Genomic DNA, 23,277 nt, shown 5'->3' with positions numbered 1-23,277 from the left:
TTATCAAATATCAAGTATTATGTATACACCTTTAACAAAGCGTGACTTTTAGACCGTGTTGTGGCGCTATAATCAAGGCAAGAAGTGTCCAGGGCATTTGTGGAAAAACAAAGTCCCATCCCAGAAGGGCTCGGAGTACCAGAACATCTTAGCATGGTGCTCCCAACGAATAATTGCCTAAAACCCCAAACTCGGAGCGTATGGCGGTGTTTCCTCCTGTTTTTTCCTCACCTTCAGATTCAGAATTCTAGATTAAATTTTCAAAACAACCTATCCCTCATGGGTTTCCTATGCAGATAGAGCCTTTTGAAAATTTAATCGAGAATTGTGTTGATATTTGAACACTTCGTACTTAAACTCAACCCACTTCAACGAATCATCTATGCGGTAAACTATACCCAGTGGGCCTTGCCACTTTAACGTTTAACTGTAAATGTTAATAAATGACAACAAGAAAGCTAGGCTAGGTTTGATTTTAGTAGATTAGATTAGACACCCTTTTAGAAGACGGAGTTCAGATATGTTTACGAAAATTATGTCTGGTACATGATAAACCAATCGTTAGATAGATTATCAAAAGACCTACATGAGCCGTTAACTTTGAAGATATAAAATCCCTATCAAAAGAAATAAGTTATGATGACACTTAATTTATCCCCGGCTTGCACCACAAAGCGGTGAATGTTTTCCTGTTGGAATCGATTGCTTAGTCGTCACAAGCTGGACTTTATGTGGTCACCTTAGCTGAAGCAATGGAATTTAAACATGAATATTGAAACTTGTTGCATTAGTAAATTGCATTTGTTTGTTTATAGCCTGTTATTGTATACACTTTGTCTCAGGTCAAATTAAATTAAAAATTCCCACTCACTCCGCATGTGAATGCCGGTCCGATACTCTTCATGGGTGTTCTTCTCAGGAACAGACAAAGAAATTATTTACTTAATTTATAAAACATGTTTAAGGGAAATGATTTGGCTAAATTGTGCTATATGAATATGAAAAGTCACCAATCACCTGGATAAATAAATGAGTAGGGTATCGGGAGAAGATCTCAATGACTTGAGTTGGATGATCTGATGATCAAATGTTATGAAATCTACTTTATTTGAGTCATTTTTCTAGCTAAGTATTCGTAAATTTTATCAGTCTACCACCCACTTCTCCTGGCAACCATGACAAGAATAAAGAATCACCACAAACAAAAACAACAACAAAAGCATCAGGAAGTAATGCTCGACTACAACTGACCTGCCTAGAAGAAGCTCGTGATCCCGACGATTCCTTTTTGCTGCTAGCGGCAAACTCCGGAAATTGCTGCACCGGAGACAACGACTGTTCCGGAATTGCACACGCTGGTTTGGCCTCGGACTGCAGAAAGATTGCACTGCTGTTGGCGTTGCCCATAAAACGAAAACAGAAGGAGCGTAGCCTTCTTCTTTGCAGCCAAGGGGAAAAACTCGAAAATAAGCAAATTCCGAGCTGCCCCGCAGGAAACCTGCACTACGGCGCAATTGGAGTAACCACCCAGATCGTTTTTTGGTATTTTTTACACTACACAAACTACACGAAACTATACATTCAAAAAAAAGCTGGTTATCACGATTTTCACTGAAATGCTTTTGTTCATCATTCCAAAAACATCACGCCAAGGGGTGATTTGACAAAAGCTATTTACATTAGTTGGGTCAGAAAAGTCAAATTTACTGCCAAGTTTCAAAACATACCTAACGGCGCGGTCTTTAATTACGTAACGTATTGCGGATTTCAGAGATTTTTAGACAATCGTGCAAGTTGTGAAAAGCTCTCCAGCAAAGTGCACACCCTCGACTTGAATATCAAAATTATTATTAAATTCTGCATATTTTTTATTTTGAATTTCCATAATTTCAGATAATAAAAATTGTAGAAATTTCCTGTAATTATTTTTTTTGTCATTTTAAATTTTTGAATTGTCTGTTTTTCTATATTTTCGAATTTTTATTTTTGATTTATTTGTATTGTTGAATTTCAAAATTCCAGATTATTTTTGAACTGAAAGTAAGAAAATAGATATTTGTATGTTTATTTTCACTCTGCTTTACTCATTTCCCAGTTACGAAATATTCTAGCAGAGCTAGTTCTGTCAGAATCCTGCTAGAACGGTAGAACATTTCTGCTAGAATGCGGTAAGAATATCCAGCTCTGTAATAACTCTGCTAGAATCCTGCCAGAACGTCGTGACTGGGTTCGATCTTGCCAGTGTGGATCAATCGGACAGCCCAGGGGACTAATACCGGGTCCGGTGGTTTAGTGGTTAGCGTGGTAGCCTATAAACCCCAGTATGGCCTGGGTTCAATCCCAGACACATCCGGTGGCATTTTTCGAGACGAGATTTGCCTGACCACGCCTTCTATCGGATGAGGAAGTAAAACGTCGGTCCATTTGCGTAAAAGAGGTTTTGGGTGACTCACCACACATAACCTTCGGACGCCTAGAAATGAGCAGAAACTTGCAACAGAGACCACAAAAGACCGGGGGTTGTGAAAGTGGATTACTTTGCTTTTTTAGGGGACTCATAATCCATAGTTGCCGGTTGGTACTAGCAATGAATATTTGGCGGCACGATGGCCGACAGCTATAAAGACAACTTCGTTTTTTACTCCATTTCGACCAAAAAACTAAATACACTCAACCCTTGGTGGTTGGTCACTTTTTTAGTTTGTACCCCGTTGGTTAGTCAAAGTCAAACTAAAAAGTGAAGAACTGTCACTTTTTACACGGCGCTCACGCACATTATCAAACCAAACGTTTGGTAGTGTGTGTGAACTAAAAAGTGACCCCGTTCGTTTGACAACAGTTGGTGTCAAACCATCGGGGTTTGAGTGTATGTCCTTTCGATTTCTAAATTCTGCGAGATTCGGCGAGGATTTTCAATGTTATTATATCAAATACAAAATTATTAAAACGTTTGAAATCTTTGATTTTTCATCAAAACATATTGCAAACAAGCATCCAAGCACCGCGCGATGAAACGTCAAACGCCACTTTCGGTTTCTGTTACTTTTCAGCTGCGTAAAAAGCGGTGTATGCACTTCGGAAGGAATCGGCCAAGAAACAAATTAAAAAAATTGGCAGCAGCGGCAGCGAAAGCAAGCCAGAGAGGGTGAAGAAAAGCCCCAAGAAAACTCTCCCTCTCCTTTGTTCTGCTGTTCGTAAAGCTGTTTCTTGACCCCTTTCCTTCTGATCTCCATACTAGCATTAAAGCGGTATACGCACATCGGAAGGAACCGGTCAAGAAAAATTTCAAATGGGCAGCAGCAGCAGCGAAAGCAAGCCAGAGAGGGTGAAGAAGGTGAAGAAAAGCCCCAAGAAAACGCTCCATCTCCTTTGTTCTGCTGTTCGTAAAGCTGTTTCTTGACCCCTTTCCTTCCGATCTTCATACTAGCCTTAAGAAACATCTTTTCGTGACCCTTTCCTTGACCGTTTCTTGGGCATTTTTTTTTAAAAGGAGTTTTGCGTTTCTTCCGATCTGCGTATCAACCTTAAAAGCCAAGCTTCCGTGGCCTTGAGGTCAGCCATAATATGATTAAAAAGCTTAAATCTGTTGCGAAAAGTCTGAAAAAATCTTCTATGGCTTCGAATTTGACATGATACAGATAAAATACAGATTTATTTTTAAGAAAATACAGATTTCCCATAAAATAATCTGGCAACGTTGCTTGAGGTTTTAAACAATCGAGCAAGTTGTGGAAAGCTCTTCACAAATATGCACACCTCACACTACAGTAGAAAAAAAACTGTCTAATGGTACGTTCGTTTGAAGAGCCGGTGCGGCACTGAGTGCCGCACTCGTCGGTGTCAGTCAGGGGGTAGCGAAGAAGCCGCCATCTTGGAAGTTCAGATAACAAACACTCAGAATCAGTATTATTCATATTACTATGGTAACACGAATGTGTTATCCTGGTTAAACTCAAAAGTCCCATGCAAATGGGTAAAACCAAACTGAAAATGTGTAATGCCGATTCACAGTGTACGGGCGCACTGTTTGATCGACCATAAGAAAAAAAAGCAAAAAAAGGTAAACAGAAAAATCGTTTTTTTCGATATGAATTTTCAGCCAATATTGGGATGGAATCTCCAAGGATATGATAGAATTTGCCATCAGCAACACAATTCACGTGTTTTTTCAGATATTTATCGTTTGAATTGCGTGAAATTTGAAAATCAAAAACCCAAACAATGATTTGTTATGGGCTACCATTTGACAGCTAGTGCTTTTGTTGTGGGCTCTCATTTGACAACCGTGCTAATGTCGACTGTTGTCAGTTTGCTTTGGTAGGAATAGGGTTGCCATCCCCCCGGTGTCAGTTTTGGTTCAATCGAACGTCATTTGTCAGTGCGCGTGGAACTCGCATGAAACTGAAAAAATATCGAGTGCGGCACTAGAGTTTCAGTTCCAAGATGGCGGCGAAACTCGTGCGGAACTAGCGCGAGTTTCTTCAAAGAAACACTTTGACAGCTCTGAGTGCGGCACTCAGTGTGGCACTAGCCATCAAACGAACGTACCATAAGACACACACCCGAAAGCTTTCCTACAAATCGATGATAGCTTTTTCCTAGACACTTACCACAGTAGGCAAGCAAAGGATTTTGCTCGATTGGTACCTCCGTTTGATAGTTCTCGTGCTTCGATTGGTACTTTTGGTTTGAGATGGCTGTTCTCTAATAAGCTTCAGGCTCTCTAAACATAACACATATTTCTGGTGGTATGGAGATCCATACAGATGTATGGACCGTCAAAAAAAATGCTAAAGCTTCCTCTGGATTAGCCTGTGGTAACCTCGGTGGAAACACAGCCTTCGACCCCCCCTTTCCCCTACAGATTGTCAAGGCAAACAGATTGCCCATGTTTACCGGATCCAAATGTGCTGGACACCAACCGCCCTTCACCCCCAGCAAAACTGGAAGTGTTGCAAGCGGAAAACATACGTTGCCAGTGCCGATTTATTTTGCATCGACCAATCTGTTTCCCTCGACAATCTGTACTCTCCCCCCTACTGCGTTACGTAATTATAGACGCTCCCTTTTCAAAAGTCTGCAAAAGCACAGCAACAGACGCCAAGTTTCAATTTTACCAAGCAAGTTTGTCAAACTGTCAAAGTAATAAAACAAGTCGACATCGTACAGATGGACCAACTGTAGTCTTGGACTGTCATTCGTCTACCAAAAAATAGCATCATTTCGATTGTTTCGACTCAGCTGCCTGGAATAAATTCGATTTTCTAGTGAAACGATATTTTTTATGCTAGTTAAATAGTGTAAAAGGTAGAATAGTGTCTTTGTGCAAAATACTTTTTTGTCAGCTGCTGAAATTGCCCCCTGCAAGTCGAGTGCAAACCGGAGTTCGGACGAAAACAAAATGGATGCAATGAGTTTGAGTTTGGACGAGATCATCAAGAAAAAAGGAGTCGGAAAGCGACCGGCTGGGAAGATTGGCAAGGGCAAAAATTCCGAGACCTTGCCGGGTCGTGCCCGTCTGAACCGAAAGTCCGCGGCCAGTCCGACGAAAAACGGCCGAAAGAAGCTGCTGGGTGGTGGCGGTATTTCTAAACCGGTCCGGAGTCCGGCTGCTGGAGGATTAGGGAAACCAAAGCTGGTTGTGGATGCCCGCATGAAAATCATCGAGAAGAAGCGGTCTCAGATTCGCGACGCTCGGGACAAGCTAGTCGAGATCGCTCGGAACAGTGGCGATGCCCGATTGAAGCTGTTGAAGCGCAAGGGGAAGCCGCTGCCGGGGAACGGCATTCTGAAAAAGAGTCCAAGCAAGGTCGGAAAGGGCAAACCATTCGTTGATGAAGACGACGACTACGATATGGAGGTGGACATTCGCCGTCCAATCGGACCGCTGAAGCGAACCGTCCGGAACGAAATGTTTTCCGTGCCGAGCACAATGCCACCATTGCCGACCTTTGGTCGAAGTGTCCGCCCGTCTCCACCTCCGCAAACCTCCTCCTCGACCTGGAACAGTGATCCGTTCGACTGCTACGAGGTTCACACGTCCCGGCCGATTCTACATAAACCTGCCCCGGCCCCCGCACCGCTTCCTAACTACGATGATCTTCCGCCGAGGCGCACCCGCACCCGAACGCCTCCACCACCGCCAGTCTACGTTGAGGATAGACCACATCTGTCGTCCACGATGCGGGCTCGTTTGGAGCGTGCACCCAATCCGAACGAGTCGATGGGAATCTTTTCGAAAATGTCCGCAGATGACCGGTACCCGGAGAGTCGAACTCATTACCATCACGGAGCTCCGCTTTCGCCGTCTCCATCGCCACCCATTAGCGGACATAGGATCGTCGTAAGCAACCTGCACAGCAGCGTCACACAAAATGATATCAGGGTGAGTAGTAGTAGCATTTCCCGAATGGTCATTATTTATCTAATATTAATCCTCCCCCAACAGGAACTTTTCGAAGACATAGGCGACCTGCTCGAATCACGGCTGGTGCGGCCGGGTGTTGCCGAGGTCATCTATCGTACCGCCAAGGATGCCGAAGAAGCCGTTGATACGTACCACAATCGTCAGCTGGACGGACTTCCTATGAAGTGCTTGCTCGTTAAGCCACGAGCTTCAAACAAACCAACTGCGCCGGCCATTGGCTACTCGAGGTGAATGTTGTTGAGTTTTTTTTCTCCTATCAGTTATGCATTCAGTTCAGTTATGCATTTATGTAGTGTAGTGCTGTAATGCCTTTCAGTCGAAACTAAAAATAAACATTTCTAAACATTACTTTACTCTGTATTATCACCACCACAGCTCGTCGAGATCCCTCAAATCGTCGTCCTCGCTGGCGTCGAAAAAGTCCCAGGTTGAGATTGATATCGATGCTCTGCACACGGTTCTCTTCAGACGCGATCACTAGGCAGAGAGCAACACATTTCGAAAACTGATGAACCTCCTATCTCTAACGCACTTCGTAATGTTGGTACTTACATGGTGAAGCATTTCCAATAGACCGATATCACACTCATTTTTTGCAACAGACAATTTGCTCTGCTTTTTTGTGCCAAGCTTTATTTCGTTCATCTGTTTCTGATCTTCAAAACAATATTTTTAAAATCCTGTAACCGGCAGTTTAGTTGAATCAATTTCACACGCAAGATAAATATTTAAATGAGTATTTATAACAAGTAAACCACAATGGAGATAAATTATGTAATAAACTTAGCCACTACAAATACAAGCCGTGTTATATTCATACAAACTTGAAAAGATATCACGTCAAACTAGTTCATCTTAAACCAGTCTAACCCAAAAATGATTTTCGAAAAACATTCTAACAGTACAATGCATATTAGCCAATTAGTCTTTTGTGACTCCGTGCTTGCGTGTTCAGAATTTTTAATCCACCATCAGCAACTTTGCACATACACACACACACATTCCAAAAATTGCGCTTTCTCACTTTTTATCACAAGCGTTCCAAAACATTTACTTCGGCCGCTGCAAGCTAAAACCACTTCAAAACACCGCTTTAAATCCCCGCAACGGATTTACTAACCGAAGCTCCTCCCGTCTTTCGTCAAGAACACGGCGCGGTCACGTCGGGTTGAATATGCATCCAACAAAAAAACGGCACCTTAACTTACCTAGCTGGCCAAAATCCTCCCGGAACCTAACACAAAAAAATAGGGAGAGATAGACAACTTTTTGAAAAAAGTCTTTTTCGGAAAAATTTAAGTTTTGTATGTTCGTTTATATCATTTATTTGGTAAAGCAGTGCTCGTTTACGCTGGCGATCCAGGCGCGCAGCCGTTCCAGTCCTCCCATAGCGTTGTACTGCGACCACGACGGCGACATCGACATGGCGTCGCCTTTCACAGCGAGAACCGAGACCTCGCTGACCCGGCCTTCGTCGTCCAAGTTCTCCTCGGATAATTCGGCGACAGCGGGCTTACGATTCCGCTTTTTCGGACACCAGACCTAAGGCCACATGTGAATTCAGATTAAAAAAAAAAGAACAAAGAAAAACTTAAAAAAGTACTTACTCGTGGCGATTCCATGCTCGTAGCCCTTCGTCTGAGTGGGAGGCTAGTTCTGGGCTGAGTCCCGGTGTCGAAGCTCCGCCGCCGTTGCCGTGAAATGGCCCGCGTCTCCACATCAATCATCGCGAATTGAATTCCGCTTTCTAACTGCAAACTCGAAGAGAAAAATCAGCACAGAACTTAACGGAAGTGAAACACCACCAATTCCACGCAGCAACAAGAAAGTTTGAATTTTTCAGAAAGCTGTCATTTTACACGCACGTTTAAAAACACTCAGTTTTCGTCAAAACCGAACCTACTCAGAAATGATTAAAGGGGGCATCTGTCAGATTTGAGTGAATTTCACTCATAAGGCGTCATCCATAAAGTATGTCACGCTCTAGGGGGAGGGGGGGGGGGGGGTCTGAGCAAGTGTGACATTGCATGTTATAAGTATAGGAAAAGCGTGACAAAGGGGGGGTAAATTTTGGCTAATTTTAGCGTGACGTACTTTATGGATGAAGCCTAATTCAACGAAAATACTACACTACACTACTACTACACTCAAAATCAGAATGACCCTTAAAAGGGTTCTTTCTATCCTTTTTTCAAGTTTACCCGTCATCATCGAGCGTTGCAGAATTCACGTGAGCATGTATTGCGTGTACGTACACGAAAAAAAGTGAGGTTAAATTTTGTCCGGTCAGCAAAATCAAATGGTGCGCTAGTGTGCGTGGAAATGAGAAGATTTTTATGGAAACAAGCTAAACCCGTCAAACTTTGTCTTGTCTTTTTCCCGTTTTTAGCTAGGTAATTGGCTTATTTAGCCTTCTGTGATCAAAATATGATTTTACGTAGCTTTTAAATACAATCTCCGCTTGTGAAACGGCGTTCCTACTTGGACCGCAACTCGAAACTGCTGCTCTACAAGACGGTGCTCAAACCGGCGATGACGTATGATTATGACCCGGCGTGGCACGATTGCGCTGCTTCACATCGGAAGAAACTGCAAGTGAAGCAGAACCGGCTGCTGAAGATGGTGTTAAACCTGGATACCTTCCACCCGACTGACGACGTCCACAGGATGGCGAAGATGGAGCTGATTGACGATTGGCTTCTACGAGTGCTTCCGATGTTTTGGATGGAGTGTGCCACCTCAGCTAACCCTCTGCTGCAGCGGATGTCCCCTTGATGTGATATTAGAATAAGAAATACCTTCTTTCCTCTAACTATCCCCTATCTATTAGCAATTTCGAAGGTTATTTTGTAACTTTTTTCCTTCCTCTGCTCAATTTTTCTCCCGTGTACCAGTAAACTCTAACCCCGTTTGAATTAGTCAGCTGTTGAAAGGTGCCCCATAGGATAATTACTGCACTGATGTTTTTGCCAAAACAATCCAATAAATGAAATGAAATAAATACAATCTGCAGATGCTTCAAAACAGTTCCATAGTGCCATCATATTTTTTCCAATCATGCTGTTTTCGTCGGGAATTGCTGAATAATAATATAGGTTTAACTTTTTTCTAGCTTGGGAGTTTAGGTGTTCTCCCTTCAAACTTCTGAACAATGCTGCTTGGCTCCTATTCATTTTATTGTTGTTGTTAAATCACGTTTTTATGTAGGCTTTCTCAATTTTCCTCAATCGACAAAACGCTGCCATGTTTGAAGCGATAGAACAGAATAAATAGCATCTCTTTACTGTCTTTATACCTTCATAACATTTCCTTAAATCACGTTTTGAGCTCATTCCATTTAAACACTAATTTATTCTACTTTTTTTGGTATACTTTCCATTGTGTCGTCACAGTTACCAGAACCGCCAGAACTGGTTGATGTACCGGCCGATTCAAACAATTGACTTGGGCCCATCGGCAAAGTACCAATTTCAACATGATGTGCGCTGGTGGTCTCTCGAGAACCGGAGCCGGAAGCTTCTTGCACTATTGATGTGGTGAACCGACCCATTCCTAGCGCCGAATCTCCACTTTGTGACCCACTTCTACCGCTAGCACCCATAGAGTTTGTGTTGATGTTTTGTCTTATTTGATTTTTGTTGTATTTGTCCCTGGTAGCGCCGACGAATAGTCCAGTTGCCGTGGTTGGGTCTAGGGCCGGAATTGAAGTAGATGGCCGCACAATATCGCTTGCTCGTCGTGCAATGTCATTCACCTGAACCTGATGGTAGTCAGTTTTTCCGTGGAAACTTTTCGTAACACGGGTTATTCGCGGAGGTTCGATAAACCCCTCTCGGATAAGGAAGGTTCCCGGAGTTGGACTGTTGTTCAACCGAGCGGACATGGCTTTGTTGGTTTTTGAGCACTTTTCCGGTTCCAGCTCCAACTTGGAAGCCAAATTCTTGTCTACGTTCGGTATAAACTTTTGCAGCTCATCAAAGGACATGTGCAAACGGGACGGTTGCTGATCACGCTTGAAAAATGGCCCCGGACGATCAAATTTGTCCGTTCCATGTGATAGATTTTTCGACTCTGTGCGGGAATCCTTTTCGTATAAACTTATTTGCTTCTGGATGCGATTACCTCGAAAACGGTTCTCCACCTTTGGCGTAGCGCCACTGCTAGAGCCGGGACCAATAGGTGGAGCAGATGCCGGAGGAGGAGGAAGATCACCTCTCAGGCTGCTAACGTCAAGCCGAACATTTTTCATGTCAAAAAGGAACTCCTTTTGGATGTGTTTACCACTCGAGCACGCTTCAAGTGCTAGATTCAAATTTGATGAAGAGGCAGTTTCCTCTCCAATACTGGCACCGGCCAAGTCTCCTGTACTTAAGCATGTATCCGTCGAAATTGTGGCATCTTCGTCGTCTTCCTCGGTTGTCTAAAACAAGTTTACAATTAAAATGTACTCATTGAAATTCGAATCATAGAGCTATCTACGTGCGCACAAAATGCATGCGCACGTAGATAACTCTATTGTTCTTAACAGTTCTTATCCTTACCAAGTCATTTGCGGTATTGGTGGAACCTTTCGTGGCGTCGTTGGTGTTAAACTCCCAGTCTGAGCACGGCGTCAAATCTCCGCTTATGTCCAGTGTAGCGTCCTTGCTAATCGGTGGAATCCGTGCCGGACTCTCCGCGTTGATACTGGCCGCCAACTGATCGTAATTAAAGTGTGATCCCAGCACGTTCAGGTCGTTGTCAATCATCGGGAAAATTTGCGGCAGATCGTCCCGATTTCCTCCGCCAACTGCCAGTGCAATGCTCCTGAACAAATGAATATCAGTAGGGATCGAAAGCGAGATACCAAAGCAATAGATACTCTTACCCATCGGTGCTGGTGATACTGGCAGACATTTCACTGCTCGGACATCCGCGGGAAAAAATGTCGCTGTAGTTGGGTGACGAAGGACCCCCGCTGGACATTGCACTGATGCTGCTCGCCATGCTCGAGTGGCCGCTCCAACCTTGTATTCCAGGGACAAGCGGAAGTGGGATAGATGAAAGGGAAACGCGTGTGTGTGTGTGTGTGTGTGTGTGTTGTTTTTGTAGAAATTTACTTATGAAGTGACGATTTCTACTATACTGTGATAGCTGCCACACTAAACATCGAAAGCTAACAAATGAATATACCAAGCGGAACCATAAATAATAAGAATATGAATCATCAAAAGTAGATAACTAGTAGGATGTATCAAAAATGACTTTTTGGCGGGCATTCAGGGGTTTGTTCCGGTGGGCATACTGAGTCCAAATCCCAAATATGAGCTTGATTGGACGTAACAGGAGCTGGCGCTCCGCCCTTCAATGTTAAATGGAATTTAACCCGTAAAAAAAGATTTTTTCAAAAATGTCAATTTTTGAGGCATTTATCAAAAACATCATTGGCGTGTAGGCCAGTTCCTTGCACATCTTTTGGTAGGGGCAGGGGGGGGCAGAATGGCCCGCCTAAGGAAAATGCACCAAAAACCATAGAAAAACATACAAATTTATGAATTCAGTGTAGTAGGCACATGTTTTGGGATGTTCCCTTCAATGTTGTATACTTGGTTGATGAAAATTTTTAGCTTAAAACTATTTTTTTTATGAATATAATTTATTGTAGTGTTAAATCTGTTTTTGAGAATTAAAAATCCAATTTCAAACATTTCAGTGCTAATAAAAAATAATCCCAGCATTGTTCTTTGGTGAAAAAAATACGGCAGGTTAAAGAAAGGCTATTTCCCGAAATTTTCAGTACTGAATCGTCTTAACCACTTAACCAAGCTCATATTTTCAGTTTCCTCTTTTTGGAATTCCAAAATTTTATAATTTTTTGTACAAAATGATCGAACTTTTCATTTTACTGATCATACATTTAGGTATTACCCGAATACAAATTTGAGAATTTGAAATTGCTTAACTTCTAAATTATTGCCAAAATTCTACTAAATAGCTTAGACATTTTGGAAACATTTTCTCGTTTTAGTTATTTTTTTCAATTATTTCATATAATTCCAATGTGAAATAGCTCTAAAAATCACACCATTTTAATTTAAATATCCTTTTCATCCATATTTTGAAAAAGAGCGAAAGAGCCGTTCAAAAGAGCGGCTCTTTTTAATGAGCGAAAGAAAATGAGCGGCTCCTAAAAAAGAGCGGGTTTGCCCACCTCTACTCAAAAATAGATATTTTTGAAAAACAGTTATTTTACGGGTTAAATCCTATTTAAAATTAAAGGGCGGAGCGCCAGCTCCTGTTACGTCCAATCAAGCTTATATTTGGGATTTGGGCTCAGTATGCCCACCGGAACAAACCCCTGAATGCCCGCCAAAAAGTCATTTTTGTTACACTCTAATAAATAGTCTTGGAAAAAAAGTATCGTTTGTTAAATCCAATTACTTCGAAAAAAAATTCCAGCATTGTTGGTTCCATTCGATCCCTAACATCGACCAACAAAATGTCTGCACAGGCTCAACTCGAGGGGAAGCATAAACTTTGGGGTCCCCAGCAACACGTACACTTTGATTTTGACAAAGAACTTTGTCCTAAGGTTTCTATACGTGGTGTCAATCCAAAATTTTCGCGAAGCGAAAACGTTACGTGACGAATTCCCCTCTCGGCAAATTTCCCCTCTTTTTGGTGCACGCTGGTTGGATGAACGGACGTTTCCCAATCAGTCAATCGAGAGACGTGAGATTGATGTATCTAAATTCACCCCCACTCCACCTCATAATTTTCGGATCGCCGACGAGCCAACAAAACTAGGCTCGGTCGGTCCCGAAAATTCATTCTTCTGCTGGACGTCGACGAGAACACATCAGAAGCAGATGGCCTGGTGGCCTGGTAGCAGACGGCCTGGAGGTCCGAGAGCAGATCAGATGGCTTGGAGGCAAGGACCAGCTAAGCGACATGCCAGTCGCGGGAGTCGATCATTGGAACTGGCCACCACATGGACTGGAGTGGCCGTAGGCCCCAGGGATGTTCCGATGGGGGGACATTTTCCGGACCGTAAGAGTTGGGGCAATATGGGTATCAAACTTTATGGTTTTTGATACTGGACATGAAATTTGACATTTTGGCAGTAGTGGCCACAATCCGGAGTGGCCGGAGGCCCCGGGGATGTTCCGATGGGGGGACATTTTCCGGACCGTAAGAGTTGGGGCAATATGGGTATCAAACTTTAGGGTTTTTGATACTGGATATGAAATTTGACATTTCGGCAGTAGTGGCCACAATCCGGCAGTAGTGGAACAATCGCGGCCTTCCAGGCTATTTACCACGGCGGGCCAATCTGACCCACCGTGCCCAACGCGAGAAAATGTTCCTCCAATCGCGGCCTTCCAGGCTATTTACCACGGCAGGCCCATCTGACCTCCGTGCCCAACGCGACTCTTTTTCCTTTGGAACAATCGCGGCCTTCCAGGCTATTTACCACGGCGGGCCAATCTGACCCACCGTGCCCAACGCGACAAAAAGTTCCACCAATCGCGGCCTTCCAGGCTATTTCCCACGGCAGGCCCATCTGACCTCCGTGCCCAACGCGACTATTTTTTCTTTGGAACAATCGCGGCCTTCCAGGCTATTTACCACGGCAGGCCCATCTGACCTCCGTGCCCAACGCGACTCTTTTTCCTTTGGAACAATCGCGGCCTTCCAGGCTATTTACCACGGCGGGCCAATCTGACCCACCGTGCCCAACGCGACTAAAAGTTCCACCAATCGCGGCCTTCCAGGCTATTTCCCACGGCAGGCCCATCTGACCTCCGTGCCCAACGCGACTATTTTTTCTTTGGAACAATCGCGGCCTTCCAGGCTATTTACCACGGCGGGCCAATCTGACCCACCGTGCCCAACGCGAGAAAATGTTCCTCCAATCGCGGCCTTCCAGGCTATTTACCACGGCAGGCCCATCTGACCTCCGTGCCCAACGCGACTCTTTTTCCTTTGGAACAATCGCGGCCTTCCAGGCTATTTACCACGGCGGGCCAATCTGACCCACCGTGCCCAACGCGACAAAAAGTTCCACCAATCGCGGCCTTCCAGGCTATTTCCCACGGCAGGCCCATCTGACCTCCGTGCCCAACGCGACTATTTTTTCTTTGGAACAATCGCGGCCTTCCAGGCTATTTACCACGGCGGGCCAATCTGACCCACCGTGCCCAACGCGAGAAAATGTTCCTCCAATCGCGGCCTTCCAGGCTATTTACCACGGCAGGCCCATCTGACCTCCGTGCCCAACGCGACTCTTTTTCCTTTGGAACAATCGCGGCCTTCCAGGCTATTTACCACGGCGGGCCAATCTGACCCACCGTGCCCAACGCGACAAAAAGTTCCACCAATCGCGGCCTTCCAGGCTATTTCCCACGGCAGGCCCATCTGACCTCCGTGCCCAACGCGACTATTTTTTCTTTGGAACAATCGCGGCCTTCCAGGCTATTTACCACGGCGGGCCAATCTGACCCACCGTGCCCAACGCGACAAAAAGTTCCACCAATCGCGGCCTTCCAGGCTATTTACCACGGCAGGCCCATCTGACCTCCGTGCCCAACGCGACTCTTTTTCCTTTGGAACAATCGCGGCCTTCCAGGCTATTTACCACGGCGGGCTAATCTGACCCACCGTGCCCAACGCGACAAAAAGTTCCACCAATCGCGGCCTTCCAGGCTATTTCCCACGGCAGGCCCATCTGACCTCCGTGCCCAACGCGACTATTTTTTCTTTGGAACAATCGCGGCCTTCCAGGCTATTTACCACGGCGGGCCAATCTGACCCACCGTGCCCAACGCGACAAAATGTTCCTCCAATCGCGGCCTTCCAGGCTATTTACCACGGCAGGCCCATCTGACCTCCGTGCCCAACGCGACTCTTTTTTCCTTGGAACAATCGCGGCCTTCCAGGCTATTTACCACGGCGGGCCAATCTGACCCACCGTGCCCAACGCGACAAAATGTTCCTTCAATCGCGGCCTTCCAGGCTATTTCCCACGGCAGGCCCATCTGACCTCCGTGCCCAATGCGATTTTTATGTTTGAAAATAATTTGACGTTCTATCAAATTCAATTCCGACAAAAGAACAAACTTGCTCCAAATATTGAGCAAACAACTGCACACTACCACAAATCTTCTTGCCACAGATTCTTTTTAACATGCCACACTCTACTTACGTTGAAAACAAACTCGGCCGTAACCTTTTTTCGACGAAGACAACTCTATCCTTACTGTGACTTTCCTTGGCAGACGATTTCCCCGCAGATTCTTGTAAATTGCAAAGAAAATTGCAACTCCGTCACGGTCGCCAATGTGTGGAATCAGATTCCATCTAGGAAATCGTCTGCCTAGGATGGCCAGTGCGGACTTGCATCCGAACCGGCCGAGCGTCACACGAGGAAAGAGGCTGACAGCTGGACCTGCTTTGCCAGCTGTCACTGACCCGTGTGTGTGGCTGCGTCCATGCGTTGTCAGCGCATGGCTGCGTCTAGCCCTGCGTACGAGGGGCCTATTGGACTAGATTCAATGGAGTGCGTTCACTAACACCGCAACAGGGTTTATCACTCCACACAGTGGCCACAATCCGGAGCGGCCGAAGGCCCCGCGGATGTTCCGATGGGGGGACATTTGCCGGACCGTAAGAGTTGGGGCAATATGGGTACCAAACTTTATGGTTTTTGATACTGGACATGAAATTTGACATTTCGGCAGTAGTGGCCACAATCCGGAGTGGCCAGAGGCCCCGCGGATGTTCCGATGGGGGGACATTTGCTGGACCGTAAGAGTAGGGGCAATATGGGTATCAAACTTTATGGTTTTTGATACCGGACATGAAATTTGACATTTTGGCAGTAGTGGCCACAATCCGGAGTGGCCGGAGGCCCCGCGGATGTTCCGATGGGGGGACATTTGCTGGACCGTAAGAGTTGGGGCAATATGGGTATCAAACATTATGGTTTTTGATACTGGATATGAAATTTGACATTTCGGCAGTAGTGGCCACAATCCGGAGTGGCCGGAGGCCCCGCGGATATTCCGATGGGGGGACATTTGCCGGACCGTAAGTGTTGGGGCAATATGGGTATCAAACTTTATGGTTTTGATACTGAACATGAAATTTAACATTTCGGCAGTAGTGGCCACAATCCGGAGTGGCCGGAGGCCCCGCGGATGTTCCGATGGGGGGACATTTGCCGGACCGTAAGAGTTGGGGCAATATGGGTATAAAACTTTATGGTTTTTGATACTGGATATGAAATTTGATATTTTGGCAGTAGTGGCCACAATCCGGAGTGGCCGGAGGTCGCGCGGATGTTCCGATGGGGGGGGGGACATTTGCCGAACCGTAAGAGTTGGGGCAATATGGGTATTAAACTTTATGATTTTTGATACTGGACATAAAAAGTTGCATTTGGCCATTATCTGAAACTAAGCAGTTAAAATATATTGCTTATTAGGCAGGAAGTAATAAATAGATTACTGCGATGCACATTTTTTTATGCCACTGCGAAAATCTGTTTCTGGAAATTTAAAATAACTATCACGTAATCATTAAGAGCCCTGTAAGGGTAGTTTTTATTGTCTGCTGTTCAAATTTCCTTTACTGCCGCCGATTGCTTGCAACAGCCCTGCAAAAACATTCCCGCATCTTGGTAACTTTCGAGTGGTGAAGGAAAGTAAATTGATTTCACTTCGATTTCTATTTCAGCTCCACTTGCAATTTCCGTCCCCTTAGTTCGATAGGACGGTTATTATAAGGGGGGAATTTGGACCGGACATTCTAATCGAAAATTTCAACAATCATCTTGCAAAGTTCTTTGTCATACTGGTCATGTGTAACATAACCACCTGCACCTTTTTTTTTAAATATTCAGACAGGGCCGAATGGTTTTTCTCCAAAGTTTGTATATCCAGGGAGCCCTTGGATGACCGAGGACATCCCAACACATCTGCAAAGTAGTCTACCATACATACTCACTGAATCTATATGCTGGTATGTTCCGTTGTCAAAACCGGTCGACATCTTGCTTGTTACGGTAATAGATCCTCAGATCTTAAGTCCAGGGACTCCTAGGATGACCCAGGACATTCCAACACATTAGCAAAGTAGTCTACCATACTCACTGAAGCTATGATTGTATGATCCGCGGTCAAAAACCGCCGACCTGTTGCTTGTTACGGCGGTAGACTCACCGGTCTTAACTCCAAGGGGTTTAAACGGATAAAAACAAGAGAAGTCATGATTGAATTATGCTAAGACATATCAGAACTAATAGTTATTGCTGATACGCGTCGAATGATGTCAAGATGATCGAAATCCATAATAAAATATTGACTTTGTGAATGATTTAAGAAAATGCAAAAATATGATTTATTGTGTATTTTCACTTAAAATGCCAAAACTTCAACAGCTTGTAACTTTTGAACCCCTGGGGTTTAGAGAGTTGGTCCAGAAGACTTTTTTTCATGTCTCGGCGAGATCTTTCGAAAAAAATTGGTCCCATTCGTGTACATCCTTGGATCAAATCCGCCCATTCTCCTAGCACGTGTTTTGGGGACCCCAATCTTTATGCTTTCCCTCAAGTTGAGCCTGCGCAGAAATTTTGTTGATCGGTATTATCAATCCAGCGGCTCTTAGACCCAACGTTGGTGAGGTCGACCAAGAAGACGTTTATCTAACAATAAAGCATCACTTATGGTACGTTCGTTTGAGGGCTAGTTCCGCTCTCAGAGCTGGCAACGTGTTTTTTTTAAGAAACTCGCGCTAGTTCCGCAAGATTTTCGCCGCCATTTTGGAACTGATACTCTAGTGCCGCACTCGATATTTTTCATGATACGTTCGTTTGAAGAACTATCGGTGCCAGTTTTGGTTCAATCGAACGTCATTTATCAGTGTGCGTGGAACTCGCATGAAACTGAAAAAATATCGCGTACGGCACTAGCGTTTCAGTTCCAAGATGGCGGTGAAACTCGTGCGGAACTAGCGCGAGTTTATTTAATAAAACGCTTTGACAGCTCTGAGTGCGGCGCTGAGTGCGGAACTAGCCCTCAAACGAACGTACCATCAGTTGCATGTGAGTTCCACGCACACTGACAAATCTGGAGCAACATTTGAAAGGGGCGGTACGCGTGTAATGAAAGGCCGTAAGAGCAATGTCGTACCGCCCTTTCAAATGTTGCTCCAGAAATGATGTTCGATTGAACCAAAACTGGAACCAATGAGTGCGGTACTCAGTGCAGCACCGACTCTTCAAACGAACGTACCATTACAGATGTCCGAAAAGTTCGATACAAAAAATGGGATCAAGAAACTCCACTCTTATCTACAACAAGCAAAATAAGATAATATACCTACTTCGTGAGCATGAAAATTCCGTAGAATTAAAATATGGGACAATAGGACGACAATAAAAAAAATTATCATCAGGGATACCCCACGGCTCGATTTTTTAGGTTAAAAATAATTAAACAACAAAAAACTAAAGAAAAATACCTGAAGAAAAATTAAACAACATTATCAACCATTATTTTTTGTACACGCATATTTTAAAATTGAATCTTAAAATATATATAGTCTCGCTGTTACTGCCAGTAATAGCTAATTGGGGCTTAGATTTAAAACTATGGGAGAATCATCATAACATTCAGTATGGAAATAAAAAATAATGCTTATGGGAGAAATAATATTATTATTCATCATGCGATATTTTTTCAGATTACACAGTACATAGAGGCATAAAAGTAGAGTTTTTATATTACTGCTCAAAACTACTCGTTTCGAAACATGAATATTTATGTTCGACTATGTACATAACTATTTTCTTACCGAAAAAAAAACATGATAAATACACCTGCTCTTTTTTTAACAAGCTAATGCAACAGGAACAAAAAGCGATGCGGATCGACTTTGAAACAGACTAAATGATAACATAATTTCTAGGAAAGAATTATAAACGAACGGTCGCACATTTTCACTTACTGGCCTGGACAAACGCTCCCACAACGGTCCGATCGAGTGCCGCCGCCGGGCTGGGAGTCGGAGTGGGCAACGGCGTTTTGGGCGGCGACGAGGCTGGCGTCTTGAACAGCGGTCCGGTGGTCATCTTCTCCAGAAAGTGGTCCAGCTGGCGCAGGGACAACGCATTGTGCAACGTCTCCAGTGGGCGTATCGGAGGCACGCCACCAAATCCTTCAATTGCTTAAACCGAATACAGAATAGGTTGGAGGTGGTGGTGGTGGTGGTGGTGATGGTCAGGAAAAGACGGTTCGTGCATTAAAACAGAGGGATGTGGGAGTTTTGAGTATGCCACGGGATACGTCGAGGGTTTTGTGGCAGCATCGGATAGACGGAACAGCAGGTGAAGGGTTGAATGGCGGTTGGAATGACGTAAGCCGATTTTATTCAAGAGGAGAAGGATGAAATCAAATATTTTAATAAAAGATAACTCATGGCATTTAACAACACTAAAAATCTCAAAGTTTTACTGAACTGAACTGAACATTATTGATTTTTTTTTTCAAGTAGGTCGTTACTGGGTAACGAAATATTCTAGCAAAGATGGTTCTGCCAGAATTCTGCTAGAACGGTTGAACATTTTTGCTAGAATGCTGTAAGAATATCCAGCTCTGTAAGAACTCTGCTAGAATCCTGCTTGAACGTCGTGACTGGGATGTTTCAACCATGGCTGTGGAGTCGGTGTCAGAGCTGAGTGGAGTCGAGTAATTTTGAAGAGTACACTGAGAAAACAATTTCGTAAATTTACTATGAGTATGTTTTGTAAAGCTTTGAAAATCTCTGTCCAGCATATCTATCTCTGGTTCAAAAATGTACCATGTAAAGTAGAACCTTGGTCGTTATCTATTAACAGTTCAGTAGAGTTCAGCAAACGGAAGATAAATCAGCATTATTTAACAATGCATAACAAAAAAAAAAACAACTGTAAAGTATTGTAAAATAGAAATTACCTGATGGTGAGGCCGTACTCGGTATCATATCCCGCAAGTTCGGCGCCGACGAGCTTCCGCTGATGACCGCCGTACTGAACAAGCTGTTTGTGCTAGTGGCCATTTTTTTGCCGAATCCACCTAGCATTTTAAAGTAACTCATCTGGCCGGCAATGCTGTGTCGTTGACGTCTTTGTGTCGTTGAAGACGAACCACCCGGGCCACAGTGACTGTTGGCAACACTGCCACCGCTGCCGGACGTGCCGTTTGAACTGTTGTCTGTGGTGTGCGATTTGACGAATTTCGAACAATGAGGTTTGAGGTTAGGTTGCGGTAGGTGGGTGGGGTTAGTCAATGGGACAATAGGGTCACTCTCACTACAACTAGCGGCAACGGCAACACTCTTGCTGGGGAAGATTTGGTCTAGCATAGCTTGAAAGTCTTGGTCTAAGGTCACGACGTCCGTAGGATCTCTCTCCTCCGGAGGAGGAGGTGTGGTCACCGAGATGAACGCGGGAGTGCCCGTCCAAGATTCGGATTGGTTGTCTGTCTGTTCCGTCGTTCGCACCTTAAAACGTGGCTCAGGGGGAGTAATTGACCTATCAAGTCGCAGCACCGGATCACTTGCAACGCGCAACAGTTCCGTGGGACCGGCGCAAAACAGGTTCCCAGAACCGTCACCATCGATGATGGTCTGAGACTGAGAACGAGGGCTGGGACTATGATTCAGGTGCTTCACATGAAAAAGCAGGGTAGTGGTAGATTCATTCAGAAGGATACGGGGCGTATCGGGATCTGCCAAGAAGTCCAAATCATCGAAACTTTTGCTAACAAGTGGTAGCGAGGAATACAGCATCGACTTGTAAGAATAGCCATTGAACAAGATTGTAAGGTTGTCTCGCTCAGGGTCGTTGGAAAACGTGTAAGACATAGCTCGGCTACTCAGCGGATACTTGTAATGGAAAGGATCCAGATCATGGCAGGCACTATAGTACCGCGAAGTTTCCGAATCAGTGTCCGAAAAGGAAGAAACGTATAGCTCTTGTCCCTCTAAATCGGGAGTGAACTCGCTGATGGAATCGCAAGAGTACGAATCCCTAATGAAAAGGCATTGGCTGGACATCGGTCGCTCATTGGTGGCCACTGTCGACAACTGAACTCGGTCACGATTGCCTCCACGGTATGTGCCAAAGCCACCCGTGTACAGTACCGATTCGTCGTATTGCTTATCATCCGGCGTTTTCGGAATCTGAGAAAGATCCAGAGAACTCAGTGGTAGCTCGTTGGTAGCCGATTCGTAACCGATGGTTGAAGGTTGCTTCTTGGCAGATGGCGTTTCGCCTGCACGACGCATTCAGTTTAGATTCAACACACAACACAAGAAAACATTGAAGTTAGAAAATTAAAACAATACAAAAGTATACAACGGGTTGTTATCACATTAATTTAGGGGAAAAAACAAAAGATTAACGGTTACCATTGATATACATCGTTGCGAGAGATTACATTTGTACAAAATACCCACGTTCCAAGAGAAGTTTTGAACATTTTCCGATTACAAATGTAGTATTAATAATAAACCAACAAGTTTTATGTAGGAAGAAAAGAAAAAGAAGAAGAACAAATAGATAATTTATTGAAACAGATGAAACCAAAACCACTAAGCCCGTTATTAACTTCGATGAATTTTTATGTGAGTTTCGAAAAAATAATGACAAATTTGGAAGTCGAGATTTTAAAGCAGATGGCTTTGCAGCAACGGGTTAGAAAATTACTTCGATTATTATTAAGAGGGGACCCACAAATCTTAACTAGTAAAGAAACTCCTGTCACCAGCAAAAACGTTAAACAGAAAAACGAAAAGACAAAAACCAACGCACTGCATGGAGAGTCCTGAGTCCACGGGGAGAGTGGTGTTTTTAGTATCGGTTGTGTGTGGAGTAGAGTGCTCTTCCGCCTGTGTTTTTTTGTGCCCCTGTGATTTGTAGAAAGGCCCAAGTCAACTGCTGTCTCGCATGTCAAACAAAATCCTTTATGATTATGTTGCCTTTAATTTGAGTGGTGTTCAATTGCGGGAAACTTCGTTTGCATAATAGACAAGACACACACCTTCTGACTTTTTTCCAGCACAGAAAAGGTACAAAGTGTGTCTGTCTAGTTTGCAAACCATCCTCATGAATTTTGGTAACTTCTTGCGTTTATTATTTTTATCGTTTTTTGTTCCAGTCTTCAGTCCTCTTTTCTATGTTTTCAAGACTGGAATTATTTTCTTCAAAATATTTTTTTTTTCAAAATAAAACACCAAAGGATTTGCATAACATGTGAAGAGACAATCAACTTTGAGTGTTAAATATTAAACAAAGAAGAAACATTACTTTCCAGAGCATATTATTGCAATTTGTGTGTGTTTTTTTAAATCAAACTACAATCTGGCTACGAAGGAAATATCCATTTATGAGAAGCGATTTTTGTCGTTCCCATAACTCATTCGTTGGACTTTCAACATTGTAGTCATTCTGAGGAAAGCAATTCTCTCTTCCTTCAAAAGCAAACATTTCCAAAACATCCAGGCTCGCGCGCAACAAAAAAATATCAAAAACACGGAACAATTGCCAGCCAGATGAGACTACTGTTTTTGGTGAGGTGTGTTTCGGTTAGCTTTTTTTCCTATTGTTCTTATTGAAGAAGTGTCTCGTCGCCGGTTCGCGGATGTTGTTGTTTATTTGGACATTTGAAATAGATAAAAAATATTCATTACGTGGTTAGCAGCTGGGGTTAACTTCTAATATTATGTAATAAACTAAAGGCGGAAGGAAGGAAACAAAATCGGAAACAAGAGAGAGAACAGACAACAGAGAAAAAATTGTTGTGTTAAGGAAACATACGATAAAAGATTCC

The 23,277-nt window shown here is 43.9% G+C and overlaps 4 protein-coding genes across 26 annotated transcripts in view; 1 reads left to right on the top strand and 3 right to left on the bottom strand.

The window, feature by feature from the left end:
• Positions 1 to 1,570, bottom strand: part of LOC120423040 (autophagy-related protein 101) — a 45,792-nt gene extending 44,222 nt beyond the window's left edge. For 2 of the 4 annotated variants that reach the window (XM_052706531.1, XM_052706529.1), the window contains exon 1: positions 1,252 to 1,568. In XM_052706531.1, coding sequence (XP_052562491.1) covers positions 1,252 to 1,407 — 156 coding nt within the window. In that variant the 5' untranslated portion in view covers positions 1,408 to 1,568. Of the gene's footprint in view, positions 1 to 1,251 lie in introns of all 4 variants that reach the window. The other 2 variants (XM_052706527.1, XM_052706525.1) reach the window with 2 other exon arrangements.
• Positions 1,571 to 5,176: 3,606 nt separating this feature from the next.
• On the top strand, positions 5,177 to 6,919 carry LOC120423038 (uncharacterized). The gene is made up of 3 exons (XM_039586696.2): positions 5,177 to 6,385; positions 6,449 to 6,654; positions 6,803 to 6,919. The coding sequence occupies exons 1-3, from the start codon at positions 5,402 to 5,404 to the stop codon at positions 6,906 to 6,908; spliced, it is 1,296 nt and encodes a 431-aa protein (XP_039442630.1). The 5' UTR covers positions 5,177 to 5,401; the 3' UTR covers positions 6,909 to 6,919.
• A 461-nt stretch (positions 6,920 to 7,380) lies between these two features.
• LOC120423041 (uncharacterized) lies at positions 7,381 to 8,351 on the bottom strand. Its single transcript, XM_039586700.2, has 2 exons — positions 8,035 to 8,351; positions 7,381 to 7,969 (listed from the first exon to the last, which is right to left on the bottom strand). Exons 1-2 carry the CDS (start codon positions 8,152 to 8,154, stop codon positions 7,751 to 7,753), a joined length of 339 nt encoding a protein of 112 aa, XP_039442634.1. The 5' UTR covers positions 8,155 to 8,351; the 3' UTR covers positions 7,381 to 7,750.
• Positions 8,352 to 9,651: 1,300 nt separating this feature from the next.
• The window catches only part of LOC120423035 (inositol hexakisphosphate and diphosphoinositol-pentakisphosphate kinase), a 38,339-nt gene continuing 24,713 nt past the window's right edge, over positions 9,652 to 23,277 (bottom strand). For 15 of the 20 annotated variants that reach the window (XM_039586687.2, XM_039586678.2, XM_052706405.1 and 12 more), the window contains 5 exons: positions 20,401 to 21,720; positions 19,415 to 19,633; positions 11,295 to 11,433; positions 10,969 to 11,233; positions 9,652 to 10,847 (listed from right to left, as the gene is read on the bottom strand). In XM_039586687.2, the coding sequence (XP_039442621.1) occupies positions 9,777 to 10,847; positions 10,969 to 11,233; positions 11,295 to 11,433; positions 19,415 to 19,633; positions 20,401 to 21,720 (3,014 nt within the window). In that variant the 3' untranslated portion in view covers positions 9,652 to 9,776. The remainder of the gene's footprint in view (positions 10,848 to 10,968; positions 11,234 to 11,294; positions 11,434 to 19,414; positions 19,634 to 20,400; positions 21,721 to 23,277) is intronic. The other 5 variants (XM_039586682.2, XM_039586692.2, XM_039586693.2 and 2 more) reach the window with 3 other exon arrangements.

This window comes from Culex pipiens, chromosome 1 (genome assembly GCF_016801865.2).
Source record: "Culex pipiens pallens isolate TS chromosome 1, TS_CPP_V2, whole genome shotgun sequence".
Lineage (NCBI taxonomy): Eukaryota > Metazoa > Arthropoda > Insecta > Diptera > Culicidae > Culex > Culex pipiens.
The sequence above is the reverse complement of the archived record's forward strand: the minus strand, read 5'-3'. Positions and strand labels throughout refer to the sequence as shown.

Bases quoted from the DNA above. Each gene is read 5' to 3' on its own strand.
- LOC120423038 (XM_039586696.2), top strand. From the start codon at position 5,402: ATGGATGCAATGAGTTTGAGTTTGGACGAGATCATCAAGAAAAAAGGA. The intron at 6,386-6,448 runs GTGAGTAGTAGT...CTCCCCCAACAG, and splicing joins TCACACAAAATGATATCAGG to GAACTTTTCGAAGACATAGG. The intron at 6,655-6,802 runs GTGAATGTTGTT...TCACCACCACAG, and splicing joins CCGGCCATTGGCTACTCGAG to CTCGTCGAGATCCCTCAAAT.
- LOC120423041 (XM_039586700.2), bottom strand. From the start codon at position 8,154: ATGATTGATGTGGAGACGCGGGCCATTTCACGGCAACGGCGGCGGAGC. The intron at 7,970-8,034 runs GTAAGTACTTTT...ATGTGGCCTTAG, and splicing joins CGAGCATGGAATCGCCACGA to GTCTGGTGTCCGAAAAAGCG.